The sequence below is a fragment of the Procambarus clarkii genome, chromosome 44 (genome assembly GCF_040958095.1).
Source record: "Procambarus clarkii isolate CNS0578487 chromosome 44, FALCON_Pclarkii_2.0, whole genome shotgun sequence".
Classification (NCBI taxonomy): domain Eukaryota; kingdom Metazoa; phylum Arthropoda; class Malacostraca; order Decapoda; family Cambaridae; genus Procambarus; species Procambarus clarkii.
The window spans coordinates 33,917,195-33,937,900 of NC_091193.1; the positions used below are offsets into that span (position 1 = coordinate 33,917,195).

A 20,706-nucleotide genomic window follows, 5' to 3' on the forward strand; every position below is an offset into this window, starting at 1 on the left:
CTACCAGTAAATAGGTACCTGGGAGTTAGTCAGCTGTCACGGGCTGCTTCCTGGTGTGTGTATGTGTGTGTGTGGGTGGTGTGGGGAAAAAAAAGTAGTTAGCAAACAGTTGATTGACAGTTGAGAGGTGGGCCGAAAGAGCAAAGCTCAACCCCCGCAAACACAACTAGATGAATACAACTAGGTGAATACACTCTCAGACAGTCCCAGGCAAACTGCATATTTCTGGATTGCCAGAAATCCTTTGACACAGTACCACACAAGAGGCTATTGAAAAAGCTGGAGATGCAGGCAGGAGTGAAAGGGAAGGTACTCCATTGGATAAGGGAGTCCCTAAGCAACAAAAGACAGCGAGTCACTGTGAGGAGCGAGGTCTCAGATTGGCGAGACGTCACCAGTGGAGTCCAGCAGGGTTCAGTCCTTGAACCTTATACTGTTTCTGATATATGTAAATACTGGTTCGGTAACAGGGTTGTTGATTTGTGGAACCAATTTCCGCATACCGTCGTGAAGGTAGGGTCCCTCTATTGTTGCAAGTTTGGGTTGAACATGTATATGAGTGGAATTGGGTGGTTATAAATAGGAGCTGCCTCGTATGGGCTAATAGGCCTTTGCAGTTACCTTTGTTCTTATGTTCTTATGTTCTAAAGTTACATTTTGAATCCACATCGAAATCCCTTTCTACGTCACCTATCGCTGGGTTCACTTCTCGCTCCAAGACCGGCCTACCCCCAATGCCCAAGACTGTCCAATCTATTTCACTAAAAAAAATCTTAGGCTATTAAAAATCAGCTTTTCCAAAAGCTTTCACTTTAACAGAATTTTCTCCTACAGATCTATTACATTCTATACTAAATCTGAATTCTTTGTGATCACTGTTCCCCTAGTTCACTCCCTATTTCGATGTCATTAATTTGTGTTTCCCTGTTAGTTAACACTAATTCTAAAATATTATTTTCCCGCGTTGGTTACTTAATGTGTTGCTTAAGGAAGCAATCGTCAATTCTAGAAAATATTCTGCTTCATTATTCCCTGTTATGTTAAACCAGTTTATTCCACTAAAATTAAAGTCACCCATGACACAATTACTGTTAGACCTTGATGCTCTGGATATTTCATTCCATAGATGCTTTGCTTCCATTCTGTCTAAGTTTGGTGGCCTATATATAACTCCTATTTAAGATTATTTGCTTTTTCGTTTAATTCTATCCAAATAGTTTCTGTGTGTGGCTCAGTTTTGATTCCCTCTTCGAGACTACATTTCAAATTGTCCTTAACATATATGGCTACTCCCCCTCCTCGTCTAATATATCTATCTGTGTGAAATAGTTTAAATACATTTATTTGATATTCAGCTAATAGTTCTCTATTTTCTACATTCATCCACGTTTCGGTAAGTGCAATAATATCTATTTTTTCTGTGCAGACAAGAGCATTTAATTCGTTAATTTTATTTCTTAGACTTCTACTGTTAGTGTAATATACCCTAAGTGAATTGTTATTTTGAGGCCCTTCTCTTTCCCTGATCATTTTGCCAATTCCTTTCTCCCAGAAACACATACTTTTATTACCTCCTTCCTCCAAATCAATTCCCATACCTCTATCTACTAACAGTTTAAACCCAAACAAACACCTGTAACCACTTCTTCCAACGAGTTCGCAACAGCAACAACCCCAGCCCTCGATAGATGCACCCCATCACGAGCATACATTTCATTTCTTCCATAGAAGTGTTCCCAGTTGTCTATGAAAGATATTGCATTTGATTTGCAATATCTTTCCAGCCGGCAATTGACACCAAGTGCCCTCGACATCCATTTATTTCCCACTCCCTTTCTTGGAAGAATGCCACATATGAATATAAGTGTTATACCTTTCTTAAGACGTGCAATGACTGGCCTTAAATTTGAATGATGCGGTAATATTTGGGGAACTGAACGTTGTCTGATTTATGTGAACAAATATGTTGTTATTCCTCTAGCCAGACATATAAAAAGTAACTGCAACGTCTGTACATCAATTTCCTTTCTCCAGTTGGAAAAAGTTCAATCTAAGCTTCTCTGTACACAAAAATCACAATAGCGTGATGCATCAAATGAACAAATCCACAAGGGCCGCGATGAGGCCCTTTCAGTGGAATTCAATGGAATTCCCGGTTGCAATTCCTTCGGCCATGCCGTGGCGCAGTCGTCTAAGGCAGCGTCTGGGATCATCCCGGGCGTCCGTTCGAACTCTCATCACAATCCTTGTGGATTTGTTCATAAGTTTCTCAGTTTCCCTTTGAACCTGAAAATTTTCTGATTGAAGTTTCCAATTCCCAGGCGGGATTACATAATAATTATTATAAACATTTATAATATAAATTATAAATACCATTTTGATGAGAGATTCTAAACTGTATCCTGTTAAAAGTTATTTTATTAATTAAATGTTTCACTTTCAATAAAGGAAGAGGAACGTGGCTTAGATTAGTGTTTTGCGCGAGCTTAGTGTGTTGTGAGTGCTAAACTCTCACACTAGGAGTGCTAAACACTCACACTAGGAGTGCTAAACACTCACACTAGGAGTGCTAAACTCTCACACTAGGAGTGCTAAACACTCACACTAGGAGTACTAAACTCTCACACTAGGAGTGCCAAACTCTCACACTAGGAGTGCTAAACTCTCACACTAGGAGTACCAAACTCTCACACTAGGAGTGCTAAACACTCACACTAGGAGTACCAAACTCTCACACTAGGAGTGCTAAACACTCACACTAGGAGTGCTAAACACTCACACTAGGAGTGCTAAACACTCACACTAGGAGTACTAAACACTCACACTAGGAGTACCAAACTCTCACACTAGGAGTACCAAACTCTCACACTAGGAGTGCTAAACTCTCACACTAGGAGTGCTAAACACTCACACTAGGAGTACCAAACTCTCACACTAGGAGTGCTAGAGTGCAACAAGTAGAGAGTGACACAGTACTGACCGTGACGACGGTGTAGTGGTTGGGGAAGGTGATGGTGGGGAAGGAAGGCTTCATGTAGGGGGCCCTGGTGCCCCGGGCGGCCAGCATCTCCAGCGTCGGCGTCACCCCCCGCCTCAGGTACTCGGCCCGGAACCCGTCCAGCGACACCAACACCTGCCACACATGTGTGTACATATTGTAACGTGTATAAGTAGAGGGGAGTCCCTGACGACCCTAATGTGTCAGTCTGGGAGTGGTCCCTGACGACCCTAACATGTGTCAGTCTGGGAGTGGTGTCTGACGACCCTAACATGTGTCAGTCTGGGAGTGGTCCCTGACGACCCTAACATGTGTCAGTCTGGGAGTGGTCCCTGACGACCCTAGCATGTGTCAGTCTGGGAGTGGTGTCTGACGACCCTAGCATGTGTCAGTCTGGGAGTGGTCCCTGACGACCCTAGCATGTGTCAGTCTGGGAGTGGTGTCTGACGACCCTAGCATGTGTCAGTCTGGGAGTGGTCCCTGACGACCCTAACATGTGTCAGTCTGGGAGTGGTCCCTGACGACCCTAACATGTGTCAGTCTGGGAGTGGTGTCTGACGACCCTAGCATGTGTCAGTCTGGGAGTGGTCCCTGACGACCCTAACATGTGTCAGTCTGGGAGTGGTCCCTGACGACCCTAACATGTGTCAGTCTGGGAGTGGTCCCTGACGACCCTAGCATGTGTCAGTCTGGGAGTGGTCCCTGACGACCCTAACATGTGTCAGCCTGGGAGTGGTCCCTGACGACCCTAGCATGTGTCAGTCTGGGAGTGGTGTCTGACGACCCTAGCATGTGTCAGTCTGGGAGTGGTCCCTGACGACCCTAACATGTGTCAGTCTGGGAGTGGTCCCTGACGACCCTAACATGTGAAAGCCTGGGAGTGGTGTCTGACGACCCTAACATGTGTCAGCCAGGGAGTGGTCCCTGAGTGTGACACTGAGGGCTGGAGTATCACACTGAGGGCTAGAGTGTGACATTGAGGGCTGGAGTATCACACTGAGGGCTAGAGTGTCACACTGAGGGCTAGAGTGTGACATTGAGGGCTGGAGTATCACACTGAGGGCTAGAGTGTCACACTGAGGGCTGGAGTGTCACACTGAGGGTTGTAGTGTCACACTGAGGGCTGGAGTGTCACACTGAGGGCTAGAGTATCACACTGAGGGCTAGAGTGTCACACTGAGGGCTGGAGTGTGACACTATGGGCTGGAGTGTCACACTGAGGGCTGGAGTGTCACACTGAGGGCTGGAGTGTCACACTGAGGGCTGGAGTGTCACACTGAGGGCTGGAGTGTCACACTGAGGGCTGGAGTGTCACACTGAGGGCTGGAGTGTCACACTGAGGGCTGGAGTGTCACACTGAGGGCTGGAGTGTCACACTGAGGGCTGGAGTGTCACACTGAGGGCTGGAGTGTCACACTGAGGGCTGGAGTGTCACACTGAGGGCTGGAGTGTCACACCGAGGGCTGGAGTGTCACACCGAGGGCTGGAGTGTCACACCGAGGGCTGGAGTGTCACACCGAGGGCTGGAGTGTCACACCGAGGGCTGGAGTGTCACACCGAGGGCTGGAGTGTCACACCGAGGGCTGGAGTGTCACACCGAGGGCTGGAGTGTCACACCGAGGGCTGGAGTGTCACACCGAGGGCTGGAGTGTCACACCGAGGGCTGGAGTGTCACACCGAGGGCTGGAGTGTCACACCGAGGGCTGGAGTGTCACACCGAGGGCTGGAGTGTCACACCGAGGGCTGGAGTGTCACACCGAGGGCTGGAGTGTCACACCGAGGGCTGGAGTGTCACACCGAGGGCTGGAGTGTCACACCGAGGGCTGGAGTGTCACACCGAGGGCTGGAGTGTCACACCGAGGGCTGGAGTGTCACACCGAGGGCTGGAGTGTCACACCGAGGGCTGGAGTGTCACACCGAGGGCTGGAGTGTCACACCGAGGGCTGGAGTGTCACACCGAGGGCTGGAGTGTCACACCGAGGGCTGGAGTGTCACACCGAGGGCTGGAGTGTCACACCGAGGGCTGGAGTGTCACACCGAGGGCTGGAGTGTCACACCGAGGGCTGGAGTGTCACACCGAGGGCTGGAGTGTCACACCGAGGGCTGGAGTGTCACACCGAGGGCTGGAGTGTCACACCGAGGGCTGGAGTGTCACACCGAGGGCTGGAGTGTCACACCGAGGGCTGGAGTGTCACACCGAGGGCTGGAGTGTCACACCGAGGGCTGGAGTGTCACACCGAGGGCTGGAGTGTCACACCGAGGGCTGGAGTGTCACACCGAGGGCTGGAGTGTCACACCGAGGGCTGGAGTGTCACACCGAGGGCTGGAGTGTCACACCGAGGGCTGGAGTGTCACACCGAGGGCTGGAGTGTCACACCGAGGGCTGGAGTGTCACACCGAGGGCTGGAGTGTCACACCGAGGGCTGGAGTGTCACACCGAGGGCTGGAGTGTCACACCGAGGGCTGGAGTGTCACACCGAGGGCTGGAGTGTCACACCGAGGGCTGGAGTGTCACACCGAGGGCTGGAGTGTCACACCGAGGGCTGGAGTGTCACACCGAGGGCTGGAGTGTCACACCGAGGGCTGGAGTGTCACACCGAGGGCTGGAGTGTCACACCGAGGGCTGGAGTGTCACACCGAGGGCTGGAGTGTCACACCGAGGGCTGGAGTGTCACACCGAGGGCTGGAGTGTCACACCGAGGGCTGGAGTGTCACACCGAGGGCTGGAGTGTCACACCGAGGGCTGGAGTGTCACACCGAGGGCTGGAGTGTCACACCGAGGGCTGGAGTGTCACACCGAGGGCTGGAGTGTCACACCGAGGGCTGGAGTGTCACACCGAGGGCTGGAGTGTCACACCGAGGGCTGGAGTGTCACACCGAGGGCTGGAGTGTCACACCGAGGGCTGGAGTGTCACACCGAGGGCTGGAGTGTCACACCGAGGGCTGGAGTGTCACACCGAGGGCTGGAGTGTCACACCGAGGGCTGGAGTGTCACACCGAGGGCTGGAGTGTCACACCGAGGGCTGGAGTGTCACACCGAGGGCTGGAGTGTCACACCGAGGGCTGGAGTGTCACACCGAGGGCTGGAGTGTCACACCGAGGGCTGGAGTGTCACACCGAGGGCTGGAGTGTCACACCGAGGGCTGGAGTGTCACACCGAGGGCTGGAGTGTCACACCGAGGGCTGGAGTGTCACACCGAGGGCTGGAGTGTCACACCGAGGGCTGGAGTGTCACACCGAGGGCTGGAGTGTCACACCGAGGGCTGGAGTGTCACACCGAGGGCTGGAGTGTCACACCGAGGGCTGGAGTGTCACACCGAGGGCTGGAGTGTCACACCGAGGGCTGGAGTGTCACACCGAGGGCTGGAGTGTCACACCGAGGGCTGGAGTGTCACACCGAGGGCTGGAGTGTCACACCGAGGGCTGGAGTGTCACACCGAGGGCTGGAGTGTCACACCGAGGGCTGGAGTGTCACACCGAGGGCTGGAGTGTCACACCGAGGGCTGGAGTGTCACACCGAGGGCTGGAGTGTCACACCGAGGGCTGGAGTGTCACACCGAGGGCTGGAGTGTCACACTGAGGGCTGGAGTGTCACACTGAGGGCTGGAGTGTCACACTGAGGGCTGGAGTGTCACACTGAGGGCTGGAGTGTCACACTGAGGGCTGGAGTGTCACACTGAGGGCTGGAGTGTCACACTGAGGGCTGGAGTGTCACACTGAGGGCTGGAGTGTCACACTGAGGGCTGGAGTGTCACGCTGAGGGCTGGAGTGTCACGCTGAGGGCTGGAGTGTCACACTGAGGGCTGGAGTGTCACACTGAGGGCTGGAGTGTCACACTGAGGGCTGGAGTGTCACACCGAGGGCTGGAGTGTCACACCGAGGGCTGGAGTGTCACACCGAGGGCTGGAGTGTCACACCGAGGGCTGGAGTGTCACACCGAGGGCTGGAGTGTCACACCGAGGGCTGGAGTGTCACACCGAGGGCTGGAGTGTCACACCGAGGGCTGGAGTGTCACACCGAGGGCTGGAGTGTCACACCGAGGGCTGGAGTGTCACACCGAGGGCTGGAGTGTCACACCGAGGGCTGGAGTGTCACACCGAGGGCTGGAGTGTCACACTGAGGGTTGGAGTGTCACACTGAGTGCTGGAGTTTGAAATTGAGGGCTGGAGTGTGACACTGAGGGCTAGAGTGTGACACTGAAGGCTGGAGTGTGACGGTAAGGGCTGGAGTGTCACACTGAGGGCTGGAGTGTCACACTGAGAGCTGCAGTGTGACACTGAGGGCTGGAGTGTGACAGTAAGGGCTAGTGTGTCACACTCTGGGCTGGAGTGTCACACTGAGGGCTGAATTGTCACTGTAGGGGCTGGAGTGTGACACTGAGGGTAGGAGTGTTACATAGAGGGCTAGAGTGTGACTGTAAGGGCTGAAGTGTGACACTGAGGGCTGGAGTGTGACACTGAGGGTAGGAGTGTTACATAGAGGGCTAGAGTGTGACTGTAAGGGCTGAAGTGTGACACTGAGGGCTGGAGTGTGACACTGATGGCTGGAGTGTGAGAGTAAGGGCTGGAATGTCACATTGAAGGCTGGAGTTTGACACTGAGGTCTGGAGTGTAACACTGAGGGCTGGAGTGTGACAGTAAGGGCTGGAGTGTGACAGTAAGCGCTGGAGTGTGACAATTAGGGCTGGAGTTTCACACTGAGGGCTGGAGTGTCACTATGAGGGCTGGAGTGTGACAAGAAGGGCTGGAGTGTGACAGTAAGGGCTGGAGTATGACAGTAAGGGCTGAAGAGGTACACTGAGGGCTGGAGTGTGACAGTAAGGGCTGGTGTGTCACATTGAGGGCTGGAGTGTCACACTGAGGGCTGGAGTGTCACACTGCGAGCTGGAGTGTCACACTGAGTGCTGGGGTGTCACACTGAGGACTGGAGTGTAACACTGAGGGCTGGAGTGTCACTGTAAGGGCTGGAGTATGACACTGAGGGCTGGAGTGTGACACTGAGAGCTGAATTGTGACACTGAGGGCTGGAGAGTGACACTGAGGGCTGGAGTGTCACTGTAAAGGCAAGTGTGTGGCACTGAGGGCTGAAGTATGACACAGAGGGCTGGAATGTGACACTGAGGGCTGAAGTGTGACAGTAAGGGCTGGAGTGTCACTGTAAGGGCTGGAGTGTGACAGTGAGGGCTGGAGTGTGACAGTGAGGGCTGAAGTGTGAAACTGAGGGCTGGAGTGTGACACTGAGGGCTGGAGTGTGACACTGAGGGCTGGAGTGTGACACTGAGGGCTGGAGTGTCACTGTAAAGGCAAGTGTGTGGCACTGAGGGCTGGAGTATGACACAGAGGGCTGGAATGTGACACTGAGGGCTGAAGTGTGACACTGAGGGCTGAAGTGTGACACTGAGGGCTGGAGTGTGACACCGAGGGCTGGAGTGTGACACTTAGGGCTGGAGTGTCACTAAGGGCTGGAGAGTGACACTCAGGGCTGAAATGTGACAGTAAGGGCTTGAGTGTCACTGTAAGGGCTGAGGTGCGACACTGAGGGCTGGAGTGTGACACTGAGGGCTGCAGTGTGACACTGGTGGTTGGAGTGTGACAGTATGGGCTGGAGTGTCACACTCTGGACTCGAGTGTCACACTCAGGGCTGGATTGTCACTGTAGGGGCTGGAGTGTGACACTGAGGGTAGGAGTGTCACAGTAAGGGCTGGAGTGGGACAGTAAGGGCTGGAATGTCACACTGAGGGCTGGATTGTGACACTGAGGGCTGGAGTGTGACAGTTAGCGCTGGAGTGTGACAGTAAGGGCTGGAGTGTGACAGTTAGCGCTGGAGTGTGACAGTAAGGGCTGGAGTGTGACAGTTACGGCTGGAGTGTGACAGTTACGGCTGGAGTGTGACAGTTAGGACTGGAGTATGACACTGAGGGCTGGAGTGTGACACTGAGGGCTGGGGTGTGACACTGAGGGCTGGAGTGTGACACTGAGGGCTGGAATGTGACAGTAAGGGCCGGAATATGACAGTAAGAGCTGAAGTGTGACACTGAGGGCTGGAGTGTGACAGTGAGGGTTGGAGTGTCACACTGAGGGCTGGAGTGTCACACTGAGGGCTGGAGTGTGACAGGAAGGGCTGGAGTGTGACAGTGAGGGCTGGAGTGTCACACTGAGGGCTGGAGTGTGACAGGAAGGGCTGGAGTGTGACAGTAAGGGCTGGAGTGTGACAGTGAGGGCTGGAGTGTGACAGTGAGGGCTGGAGTGTCACACTGAGGGCTGGAGTGTCACACTGAGGGCTGGAGTGTCACACTGAGGGCTGGAGTGTCACACTGAGGGCTGGAGTGTCACACTGAGGGCTGGAGTGTGACAGTAAGGGCTGGAGTATGACAGTAAGGGCTGGAGTGTCACACTGAGGGCTAGAGTGTGACAGGAAGGGCTGGAGTGTGACAGTAAGGGCTGGAGTATGACAGTGAGGGCTGGAGTGTCACACTGAGGGCTGGAGTGTCACACTGAGGGCTGGAGTGTGACAGGAAGGGCTGGAGTGTGACAGTAAGGGCTGGAGTGTGACAGGAAGGGCTGGAGTGTGACAGTAAGGGCTGTAGTATGACAGTAAAGGCTGGAGTGTGACACAGAGGACTGGAGTGTGACAGTAAGGGCTGGAGTGTCACAGTAAGGGCTGGAGTGTCACACTGAGGGCTGGAGTGTCACAGTGAGGGCTAGAGTGTGACAGTAAGGGCTGGAGTGTCACAGTGAGGGCTGGAGTGTCACAGTGAGGGTTGGAGTGTCACACTGAGGGCTGGAGTGTGACAGTAAGGGCTGGAGTGTCACACTGAGGGCTGGAGTGTCACACTGAGGGCTGGAGTGTCACACTGAGGGCTGGAGTGTCACAATGAGGGCTGGAGTGTCACACTGAGGGCTGGAGTGTCACACTGAGGGCTGGAGTGTCACACTGAGGGCTGGAGTGTCACACTGAGGGCTGGAGTGTCACACTGAGGGCTGGAGTGTCACACTGAGGGCTGGAGTGTCACACTGAGGGCTGGAGTGTCACACTGAGGGCTGGAGTGTCACACTGAGGGCTGGAGTGTCACACTGAGGGCTGGAGTGTCACACTGAGGGCTGGAGTGTCACACTGAGGGCTGGAGTGTCACACTGAGGGCTGGAGTGTCACACTGAGGGCTGGAGTGTCACACTGAGGGCTGGAGTGTCACACTGAGGGCTGGAGTGTCACACTGAGGGCTGGAGTGTCACACTGAGGGCTGGAGTGTCACACTGAGGGCTGGAGTGTCACACTGAGGGCTGGAGTGTCACACTGAGGGCTGGAGTGTCACACTGAGGGCTGGAGTGTCACACTGAGGGCTGGAGTGTCACACTGAGGGCTGGAGTGTCACACTGAGGGCTAGAGTGTCACACTGAGGGCTGGAGTGTCACACTGAGGGCTAGAGTGTCACACTGAGGGCTGGAGTGTCACACTGAGGGCTGGAGTGTCACACTGAGGGCTGGAGTGTCACACTGAGGGCTGGAGTGTCACAGTAAGGGCTGGAGTGTGACACTGAGGGCTGGAGTGTGACACTGAGGGCTGGAGTGTGACACTGAGGGCTGGAGTGTCACACTGAGGGCTGGAGTGTGACACTGAGGGCTGGAGTGTGACACTGAGGGCTGGAGTGTGACACTGAGGGCTGGAGTGTCACACTGAGGGCTGGAGTGTGACACTGAGGGCTGGAGTGTGACACTGAGGGCTGGAGTGTGACACTGAGGGCTGGAGTGTGACACTGAGGGCTAGAGTGTGACACTGAGGGCTGGAGTGTCACACTGAGGGCTGGAGTGTGACACTGAGGGCTGGAGTGTCACACTGAGGGCTGGAGTGTCACACTGAGGGCTGGAGTGTCACACTGAGGGCTGGAGTGTCACACTGAGGGCTGGAGTGTCACACTGAGGGCTGGAGTGTCACACTGAGGGCTGGAGTGTGACACTGAGGGCTGTAATACAAGAAGGACACACGGTGTGACAACATAAGAGTGAGCTAGGACACTCACCAGAGGGTGTTGGTGGTAGGTGGGGGGGCAGGAGGCGGGGTCGAGGAGGTCCGGTATGGTGAGCGGGGGATGGTGAGGGCTGCCGTACACCACGCCCACCTTCACCACCACAACCACAACCTGCCACGCACAATATTCTATTAACATTACAAAAAATCGAATATAAATTTTTCCGTAATAACGGATGTTATAGGAAGACCCTGGAGGCGAGAGTAGCCACATCCAGGTAGTGTTGATGTGTATAAGGCAGGTGATATAGTGCAGGCGATATATAGGGCAGGCGATATATAGTGTGGGCGATATATATAGGGCCAACGATATATAGTGTAGGCGATATATATAGGGCCAACGATATATAGTGTAGGCGATATGTAGCGCAGGTGGAATATAGGGCAGGCGATATATAGGGAAGGCGATATATAGGGCAGGCGATGTATAGGGCAGGCGATATATAGGGAAGGCGATATATAGGGCAGGCGATGTATAGGGCAGGCGATATATAGGGCAGGCGATGTATAGGGCAGGCGATATATAGGGCAGGCGATATATAGGGCAGGCGATGTATAGGGCAGGCGATATATAGGGCAGGCGATATATAGGGCAGGCGATGTATAGGGCAGGCGATGTATAGGGCAGGCGATGTATAGGGCAGGCGATATATAGGGCAGGCGATATATAGGGCAGGCGATATATAGGGCAGGCGATATATAGGGCAGGCGATATATAGGGCAGGCGATATATAGGGCAGGCGATATATAGGGCAGGCGATATATAGGGCAGGCGATATATAGGGCAGGCGATATATAGGGCAGGCGATGTATAGGGCAGGCGATATATAGGGCAGACGATATATAGGGCAGGCGATATATAGGGCAGGCGATATATAGGGCAGGCGATATATAGGGCAGGCGATATATAGGGCAGGCGATATATAGGGCAGGCGATATATAGGGCAGGCGATGTATAGGGCAGGCGATATATAGGGCAGACGATATATAGGGCAGGCGATGTATAGGGCAGGCGATATATAGGGCAGGCGATATATAGGGCAGGCGATATATAGGGCAGGCGATGTATAGGACAGATGATATATAGGGAAGGCGATATATAGTGTATGGCATATATTGAGCAGGCGATATATAGGGCAGGCGATATATAGTGTATGCGATATATAGGGCAGGCGATATATAGGGCAGGCGATGTATAGGACAGTCGATGTATAGGACAGGCGATATATAGGGCAGGCGATGTATAGGGCAGGCGATGTATAGTGTATGCGATGTATAGGGCAGGCATATAGAGAAACACATAAAACAAACATAAAATAAACGCAGAATACATACAGAAAATAACAATACAGGCACAAGCAAAGAAATATCCCGAAGAGCCTCAGCAAAACACAAACAAGCTCACTAATAGTACACGATTACATGTACAAACTGGATCACCCCCCCCCCCCCCCGGCAAGAGCCATGAGAAAACACCCACACGCACACACACAATGTCCCCCCCCACCCCCCTGTGCACGCAGGCACGGGGAAAACAGAGCCACACACACACACACACACACACACACACACACACACACACACACACACACCAGAGTAAACACTAAGCAAATCAGAGCAAACAAGTAAACAAAACACAAACACAAGCTTATCCGGATACTTAGGTGCCGGGAACCATATACAATACGCCTCCTAAAGCAACTGGGTGTACTCCGAACACCCAGATCTGAACACCGGGAGCCGCATATGGCCGAAGCATTAAGCCCGCCACACCCCTGACAAAACACTGTTCTCGCGGAACCCAAACGCAAGTTGGTTCCCAGGGAACCGGGAGCACGCGATTAATAATATCAAAATGCACATTGGTAAAATCCCACACCTCCCCGGAGGCCAAGACGATAGGAAAGGGCTTCGCCCTAGCGGGCCAGGCACAACCCTGGAAACACAAACCGAAACTGTCTCTATTTTCCGCTTGTTACAACTTGTAATAAAGTTGTTACATCTTGGCTTAACGTGTTTATGACGTATTAGAACGTTGTTACAACTTGCTATATTGGTTGTTATAACTGGTTAGGTGTTAAAACTCGTTCGAACGTTGTACCAACGTCGTAGTTTCGGTGTGTGTGTTTGGCGGGAAGACGGCGCAAATAAAGGCACACCGGGGGGGGGGGGCGCACAGCGCAGCGCACCAGCGCGTTCACTAGGTCCCACCGGCCTCCTCACTTCCCGCTGGGACCCACCACTGTGGGCATCCTTCTTCAGCACCATGACGATTCCACGGCCAGCACCAGCACCCACAGCATCGATATGTTGTTAAAGATTCGCTACCTGGAACAAAGTTCCAAGTAGCACGGGCTATGGTGAGCCCGTAGCAGCATCAATAGCAGGAGGAGCAACCACCTCCCACCTCGGAGAGCCTCCCGCCGGAGGCAGAACTCAGAGATACGGGCACCGGCGTCATCAGCATCATCAGGCACATGGACCTGCGCCACCACCAACTGCGTAGAGTGCGACGCACCCGGAACCACCCCTTCGACACCCGAAGATTCACAGTCACTGAAGTCACCCACATCCGCCCAGATGAACACCGGGAACACTTGGGCTCCGGCCGTACATCGTCAGAGCCGGAGGCAGATTCAAAAATACGGGCCCCACAAGCCGGGCAGACTGACACACAACGCAAGACAGCAGCAGCTTCAACCACAGGGGGAACCGGGCCGCACACAGCAGGAGGCGATGCCGCCACCCCATCATCCAGCACAGTCGGGACACAAGGTTAGGGCGCAGGACCAGGCGCAGGAGACGAGGAAGAGGAAGGCGCTGACGACGCACAGAGACTGCCCGGAAGGTCCTCGGGAGCAGCTGGGACAGAGACCAGAGTAGGAAGAACCGCCGACGGCGCCGCAACATCCTAAGGAACTAGAATAGAACCAGTGAAGAACAGAGGTGCCATAGGCACAATCAGAGAACACTGTATAAACATCAGAGGTCCGCGGTTGTTCAACGTCCTCCCAGCAAGCATAAGAAATATTGCCGGAACAACCGTGGACATTTTCAAGAGGAAACTAGATTTATTCCTCCAAGGAGTGCCGGACCAACCGGGCTGTGGTGGGTATGTGGGCCTGCGGGCCGCTCCAAGCAACAGCCTGGTGGACCAAACTCTCACAAGTCAAGCCTGGCCTCGGGCCGGGCTTGGGGAGTAGAAGAACTCCCAGAACCCCATCAACCAGGTATCAACCAGGTATCAAGGAGGGCCCACAACATCCTGAGGCGTACAGGGAGACGCAGGGGGAGCCGCAGCAGTGAATGGGACGCCCACCTCCTCACCCCCGGAGTCCTCCTCCAGAGGGAGCGGCGGGAAATCCTCTTCCCGGAACATGTTCATGGGAGCAATCGCAGTCCCAGTGCACCCCGGCAGCCTTATGCCCCAACAGGCCACAACGAAAGCATGTGCGGCGGCTGCTTGGCATAATACACCCGCCTAAAAGCCTGACCGAAGATGAAATGTCCGATCTTAGAGTATGCCGCACCATCATCCAATCTGAAGAAACACACAAGGAAACTAGAAAAGATTCGGAATTTTGCGACGAGGATTGTCCCAGCGTTACGAGGGATGGGATATGAAGAGCGCCTGATGGAACTGAACCTTACGACACTAGAAAGAGAAGGGAGAGGGGGGATATGATAGAAATATATAAAATACTCGGGAATTTACAAAGTGGAATTAGATAAAATGTTCACACGTAATATTTATTTATTTATTTATATATATACAAGAAGTTACATTGGGTTTATGAAAGTACATAGCATGATGTGTTTACATTCTTGTAAAGCCACTAGTACGCATAGCGTTTCTGGCAGGTGCTTAATCTAACATATGATATTAAGTAGGTAATTTCTAACAAAATTTATGAAATGTTAACAGGTGCATTGTAAGAAAATTTGAGAGAGATTAGTAGGTATATTAAATCACGATAAAGCACATTGAAAGCTTTGATTGAAAGCATTGATAGCTTGATTGATAATATGACAAAGATTAGTTGGCACATTAAAGCACACTGATTGCACATATAAGATGATAGCAATGTTTAATGGAAAAGTGTTAGGCTTAGGTATATATATATTGGGGGATTGGGTAGCACACAATGTGTGTTCAATAACAACCTTGATACAAGATGATAGCAGTGATTACAATGGTAAAGTTATATGACTTAGGTACATGTATTGGGGGATTGGTAACACAAAATACTGATACAGTGGGTACTGATACAGCAGGATAAACTTGCACTGGAAAGTGAGTGTTTAAAGCACTAGGCAGGAAACTATGAGGATGAAATTAGGTATTTTTGGTTTTATTTTCGTATAAGGCAAAAGTTGGACAGCTTTTCAATTCGTTAGGGAGTGAGTTCCATAGACTAGGTCCCTTTATTTGTATAGAGTGCTTACACAGATTAAGTTTGACTCTGGGAATATCAAAGAGATATTTATGTCTGGTGTGGTGATTATGTGTTCTATTACATCTTTTCAGGAAGAGTTTCATAGCAGGGTTTGCACTTAAGAAAAGGGTTTTGTAAATGTAATTGGCTCAAGAGAATGTGTGGAGTGAAGTTATGTTTAGCATGTTTAGGGATTAAAGCAGGGGGGGGGGGCTGAGTGTTGTCTGAAAGCAGAGTTTGTTTTTGCTCTGATAGCAAATTTTTGCTGAGTGATGATGGGCTTGAGGTAGTTTGCAGAGGTTGAACCCCAAGCACAGATACCATAAGTAAGATTGGAATAGATTAGTGCATAATATAGAGAGAGGAGAGCAGTTAGGTACATAATATCTGATTTTAGAGAGTAGACCAACTGTTTTAGAGACTTTCTTAGGTATGTGTTTTATATGGATACTGAAGTTGAGTCTTTTGTCCAAGTATAGGCCAAGGAACTTTCTATAATTTTTATTGCTGATGTTAACATTGTCTATCTAAAGCTGAATTGCATTTGTTGATTTGATGTAGTAGGTCTTTTCTATGATTAGTGAGTTTGTTGGTTGACATCCACAAGTGTACTTTTTTTTAATTCATTGTTTACAAAATTATTTAATATGAGTGGGTCGGGGTCTGAGTAGATGAGGGTAGTATCATCAGCAAACAATATAGGATTAAGCATGTTAGAGACATTAGGCAGATCATTGATGTATATATGAAATAAGAGGAGTGCTAGGATGCTGCCCTGTGGCACCCCTACGGTTAATGGTAGAGTGGGAGAGGTTATATCATTGATGGCTACATATTGGTGTCTGTCACTAGGACAGGATCGAATAAAGTTCAGGCCAATGCCTCGGATTCCATAGTGGTGGAGTTTAGGTAAGAGGTAGTTATGGTTTACAGAATCAAAAGCCTTTCCTCAGGTCAATGAACAGTCCAATCGGAAACTCACTTTTGTCAAGGGCTGAGTAGATTAAATCAAGCAGATTGGTAAATCAAAGCAGATTATCATTGGTAATCTTTTGGGAGCGGAAGCCAAACTGACGGGAACTTAGTATGTTGAATTTTACGAGAAAGGAATAGAGCTGTTCGTAAATAATTTTTCAAATATTTTTGATAATATAGGTAGATTTGATATTGGTCTGTAATTGTTTATGTGTGCCGGATTGCCTCCTTTATGAACTGGCGTTACTCTTGCTTTTTTAAGGATATCAGGGAAGGTATGGCACTCTAGAAATTTGTTGACCAGCAAAGCTATGGGTGGCGCAAAGGCATGGGAGAGACACTCTTTTATACTATACATGGTATTTCACTAATGTTTCCCAGCTTTGATGTTTTAGTGAGTGAATGATGGACACAACATCCGTAGAACTGATTGGTGAGAGGAGAAGAGAGTTTGGGGAGCTGCCTGAAAGTAAGTATTTATCAAAAGAAGCCACCAAACCGGGAAGGCTATGTAGCACCATCAAATGTGTGGAGGGCGGAAAATATCACCAAGGATGCCAATACGAGAACAGAAGCGCATAAGGCGAACGATATCAGAAGTATCCGATTCACCAAGAATTATATCGAGGGAAGACCAACAGCGAGGGAGGGTCGGAAAGCAAGACACATGCTCGTCCTGGAAGTCAGGACATTCAACAAGGATATGCACGACCGTAAGAGGGACAATGCAATTTGGACAATAAGGAGCAGGGCGGCGCTCCACTAAGTGATCATGAGTTAAGCGTGTATGGCCAATGCACAATCTTGCTAGAGCCGTTTCCCACCGCCGGTTACGGTGGTAGGAGGACGGCCATGAGGACACACTACTCTTAAGAGTATGCAGTTTGTTACCAGTAAGAGAAGACCAAAAATCCTGCCAACGGGAAATGGCGGAGGAATGAATAACTGGCTAAAAGTTGGAATAAGGAATACCTTTACTGGAGATGGGACAAGAGCGGACAGTTTCCATAGCGGCAGCATCCGCACGCTCATTTAAAGAGACACTAATATGGCTGGGAACCAAGCAAAACTCAACTGACTTAAATTTACTGGAAATAAGGAACAGCCAATGCTGAATCTCGACGACCACTGGAAGGACCGGATTAAAGAACCCGAGAGCCATGAGGGCACTACGAGAGTCAACGACAACTACAAAGGAAGATTGACAACGAGAAAGCAGGACGCAAAGTGCATAGAGAATAGCATAAAGTTCTGCTGTGAAGTTGCTAGTCTCCAGAGGTAGGCGACACATATAAGTGCTGTCAGGAAAAACAACAGAGTAGCCTAAACCGTCCGCCCTTCGGTGAAGATGGAGTAAGTAAGTAATTATCAAAAGACGGCACCAAACCGGGAAGGCTATGTAGCACCATCAAATACGCAAAATAATCAGAGGGCGCTAAATATCACCAAGGATGCCAATACGAGAACAAAAACGCATAAGGCGAACGATATCAAAAGTATCCGAGTCACCAAGAATTCTACCGAGGGACAGGTGACCGCGAGGGGCGGTCGGAAAGCAAGACACACGCTCGTCCTGGAAGTCAGGACATTCAAGAAGGACATGCACGACCGTAAGAGGGACAATGCAACTAGGACAATAAGGAGCAGGGCGGCGCTCCATCAAGTGACCATGGGTTAAGCGAGTATGGCCAATACGCAACCTCGCCAGAGCTGTTTCCCACCGCCGGTTACGGTGGAAGGAGGACGGCCACGAGGAAACACAACATTTAAGAGTATGCAGCTTGTTACCAGTAACAGACAACCAAGAAGCCTGCCAACGGGTAAGGACTGAGGAATGGATAACCAGGTAAAAGTCGGAATACGGAATGCTTTTACGAGAGATGGGACAAGAGCGGACAGCTTCCTTAGCGGCAGCATCCGCACGCTCATTTAAAGACACACCAATATGGCTGGGAACCCAACAAAACTCAACCGACTTAAATTTACTGTGAACGAGAAACAGCCAATGCTGGATCTCGACAACTACTGGATGAACCGGATTAAAGGACCCGAGAGCCATGAGGGCACTACGAGAGTCAACAACAACCACAAAGGAAGACTGACAACGAGAAAGCAGGAGACGAAGAGCATAGAGAATAGCATAAAGTTCCGCTGTAAAGATGCTAGTCTCCGGAGGCAAGCGACACATATAAGTGCGATCAGGAAAAACAACAGAGTAGCCAACACCGTCCGCTGACTTAGACCCATCGGTGAAGACAGAAACGGAGCGGGAGTGAGAAGAAAAGTGCTCGAGGAAAAGGCGTTTCAGAACCGTAGGAGGGGTAAAAGCTTTAGTGATACGGGTCAAGGAAGTACAAAACCGCGGAAGAGGGACCCTCCACGGGGGCAAAGAAGGAACAACATGAGGAGAAACATCAGAAATACGAACGGAGAGAGAATCCTGTAGGCGAGATAACCGACAGAAAGAGGGAGGTGGTGAAGAGGAACAGGAACCGCAGGAGGGGTAAAAGTTAAAGCACGACAGAGGCGAGAGGAAGGATGTTGCAAGGACCGCGCAAGATAGCGAAGACAGTAGCGATCACGGCGGTCCTGGAGAGACAGGAAGCCAGTGTCAACATATAAGCTAAGGATGGGAGTCGAACGAAAGGCACCAGAACTGAGGCGCAACCCAGTATGGTGCAAAGCATCAAGACGGCGAAGAGTAGAAGGAGAAGCAGAAGAGTAAGCAGGGCAACCATAATCGAGCTTAGACAGGACGAGAGAGGAATGTAAAGCAAGGAGAGTGCGCCTATCTGCCCCCCAAGAAGTATGGGACAAGACCCGAAGGAGGGTAAGGGCCTTAGAGCACTCAACACGGAGGTAAGAGATATGGGGAGACCAAGACAAACGAGTGTCAAGGAATAACCCCAAAAGCTTCGCGGAATCTTTGTATTCAAGGGGATGACCATAAAGTGACAGAGGGACGAAGAACAACCCGTTTCCGCGTAAAAGTCATGGCACAAGCCTTAGAAGTAGAGAACTTGAAGCCATGACCTGTGGCCCAAGACGACACGGCATCAATTGCAAGTTGAAGCCGGCGTTGAAGGAGAGGCGAATCATCACCCTGACAACAAAGGGTAAGATCATCGACATAGAGAGCGGAGAAGACACCAGAAGGAAGAGAGGAAAGAAGACCATTGAGGGCAACAAGAAAAAGAGTAGTGCTCAGAACACTACCCTGGGGCACACCTTCGTATTGCTGAAAAGAGGGAGAGAGAGCGGTACCAAGGCGCACCCGAAAGGAACGACGAGAGAGGAAGCTGCGGAGAAAGAGAGGGAGATGACCACGAAGGCCAAAAGAATGAAGTTGAGATAGGATATGATAACGCCAAGTGGTGTCGTAAGCCTTTTCTAGGTCAAAAAGGACGGCAACAACGGAGGTCTTCGCAGCAAAAGCAGTATGAATATAAACCTCCAAGTTCACCAGGACATCTGTCGTGCTGCGGCACTTGCGGAAACCAAATTGAGAAGGGGAGAGGAGGTGATGGTGTTCCAGGAACCACATCAGACGAACGTTAACAATACGTTCAAAGAGTTTGCAGACACAACTTGTGAGAGCAATAGGGCGAAAGTCCTTAGGGGAAGTACCCAGAGACCCCGGTTTGCGAACAGGGAGGACAACGGCATCGAGCCAGTCCTCAGGGACTGACGACGACTCCCAGATCCGATTATACAGACTCAGTAAATACTGAGACGTGCTCGGAGGGAGATGGCGAAGCATCTCATAATGAATACCATCGGAGCCCGTCGCCGTAGAACCGCTGAGGGCCAGGGCAGAACGAAGTTCAGAGAGAGAGAAGGGATCATTATAGGGAAGCTGAAGATGCTGAGTGCAGAAATAGTGCTGGAAGTGCTGAGTGCCTTAGAGCCTTAGATAGTGCTGAGTGCTGGAAGATAGGAAGCTGAGTGCAGAAATCTAAAGGACGAGACTCAAGGACAGGTTTACGAAGGAAAGATTGGGGAAGATGAAGACCAGAGCTAACAGAAGAAAAGTGGGAACCCAGTTCGGAAGCGACCTGCAACGGGTCCGCCACAAGAGTATCATGGAAGTGAAGGACCGGTGAAACATCGGGAACGAACTTACCCGCTATCTTGCGGATACGCTTCCAGATCTGGGCCAGAGGGGTCTCGGACGTAATTGTTGAGACATAAGATGCCCAACATTCACGTTTAGCCGTACGGATGGCCCTACGGGCCACCGCACTCGCTTTCCGAAAGAAAAGAAAAGAATC

General features: G+C 51.2%; 1 protein-coding gene across 1 annotated transcript in view; it reads right to left on the minus strand.

Annotated features, from left to right (window-relative positions):
• The window catches only part of LOC123745445 (venom phosphodiesterase), a 421,245-nt gene that overhangs the window by 167,342 nt on the left and 233,197 nt on the right, over window positions 1-20,706 (minus strand). Inside the window, exons 4-5 of the mRNA XM_069300565.1 lie at window positions 11,017-11,136; window positions 2,981-3,133 (exon numbers count right to left, since the gene is read on the minus strand). Of these exons, the coding sequence (XP_069156666.1) occupies window positions 2,981-3,133; window positions 11,017-11,136 (273 nt within the window). The remainder of the gene's footprint in view (window positions 1-2,980; window positions 3,134-11,016; window positions 11,137-20,706) is intronic.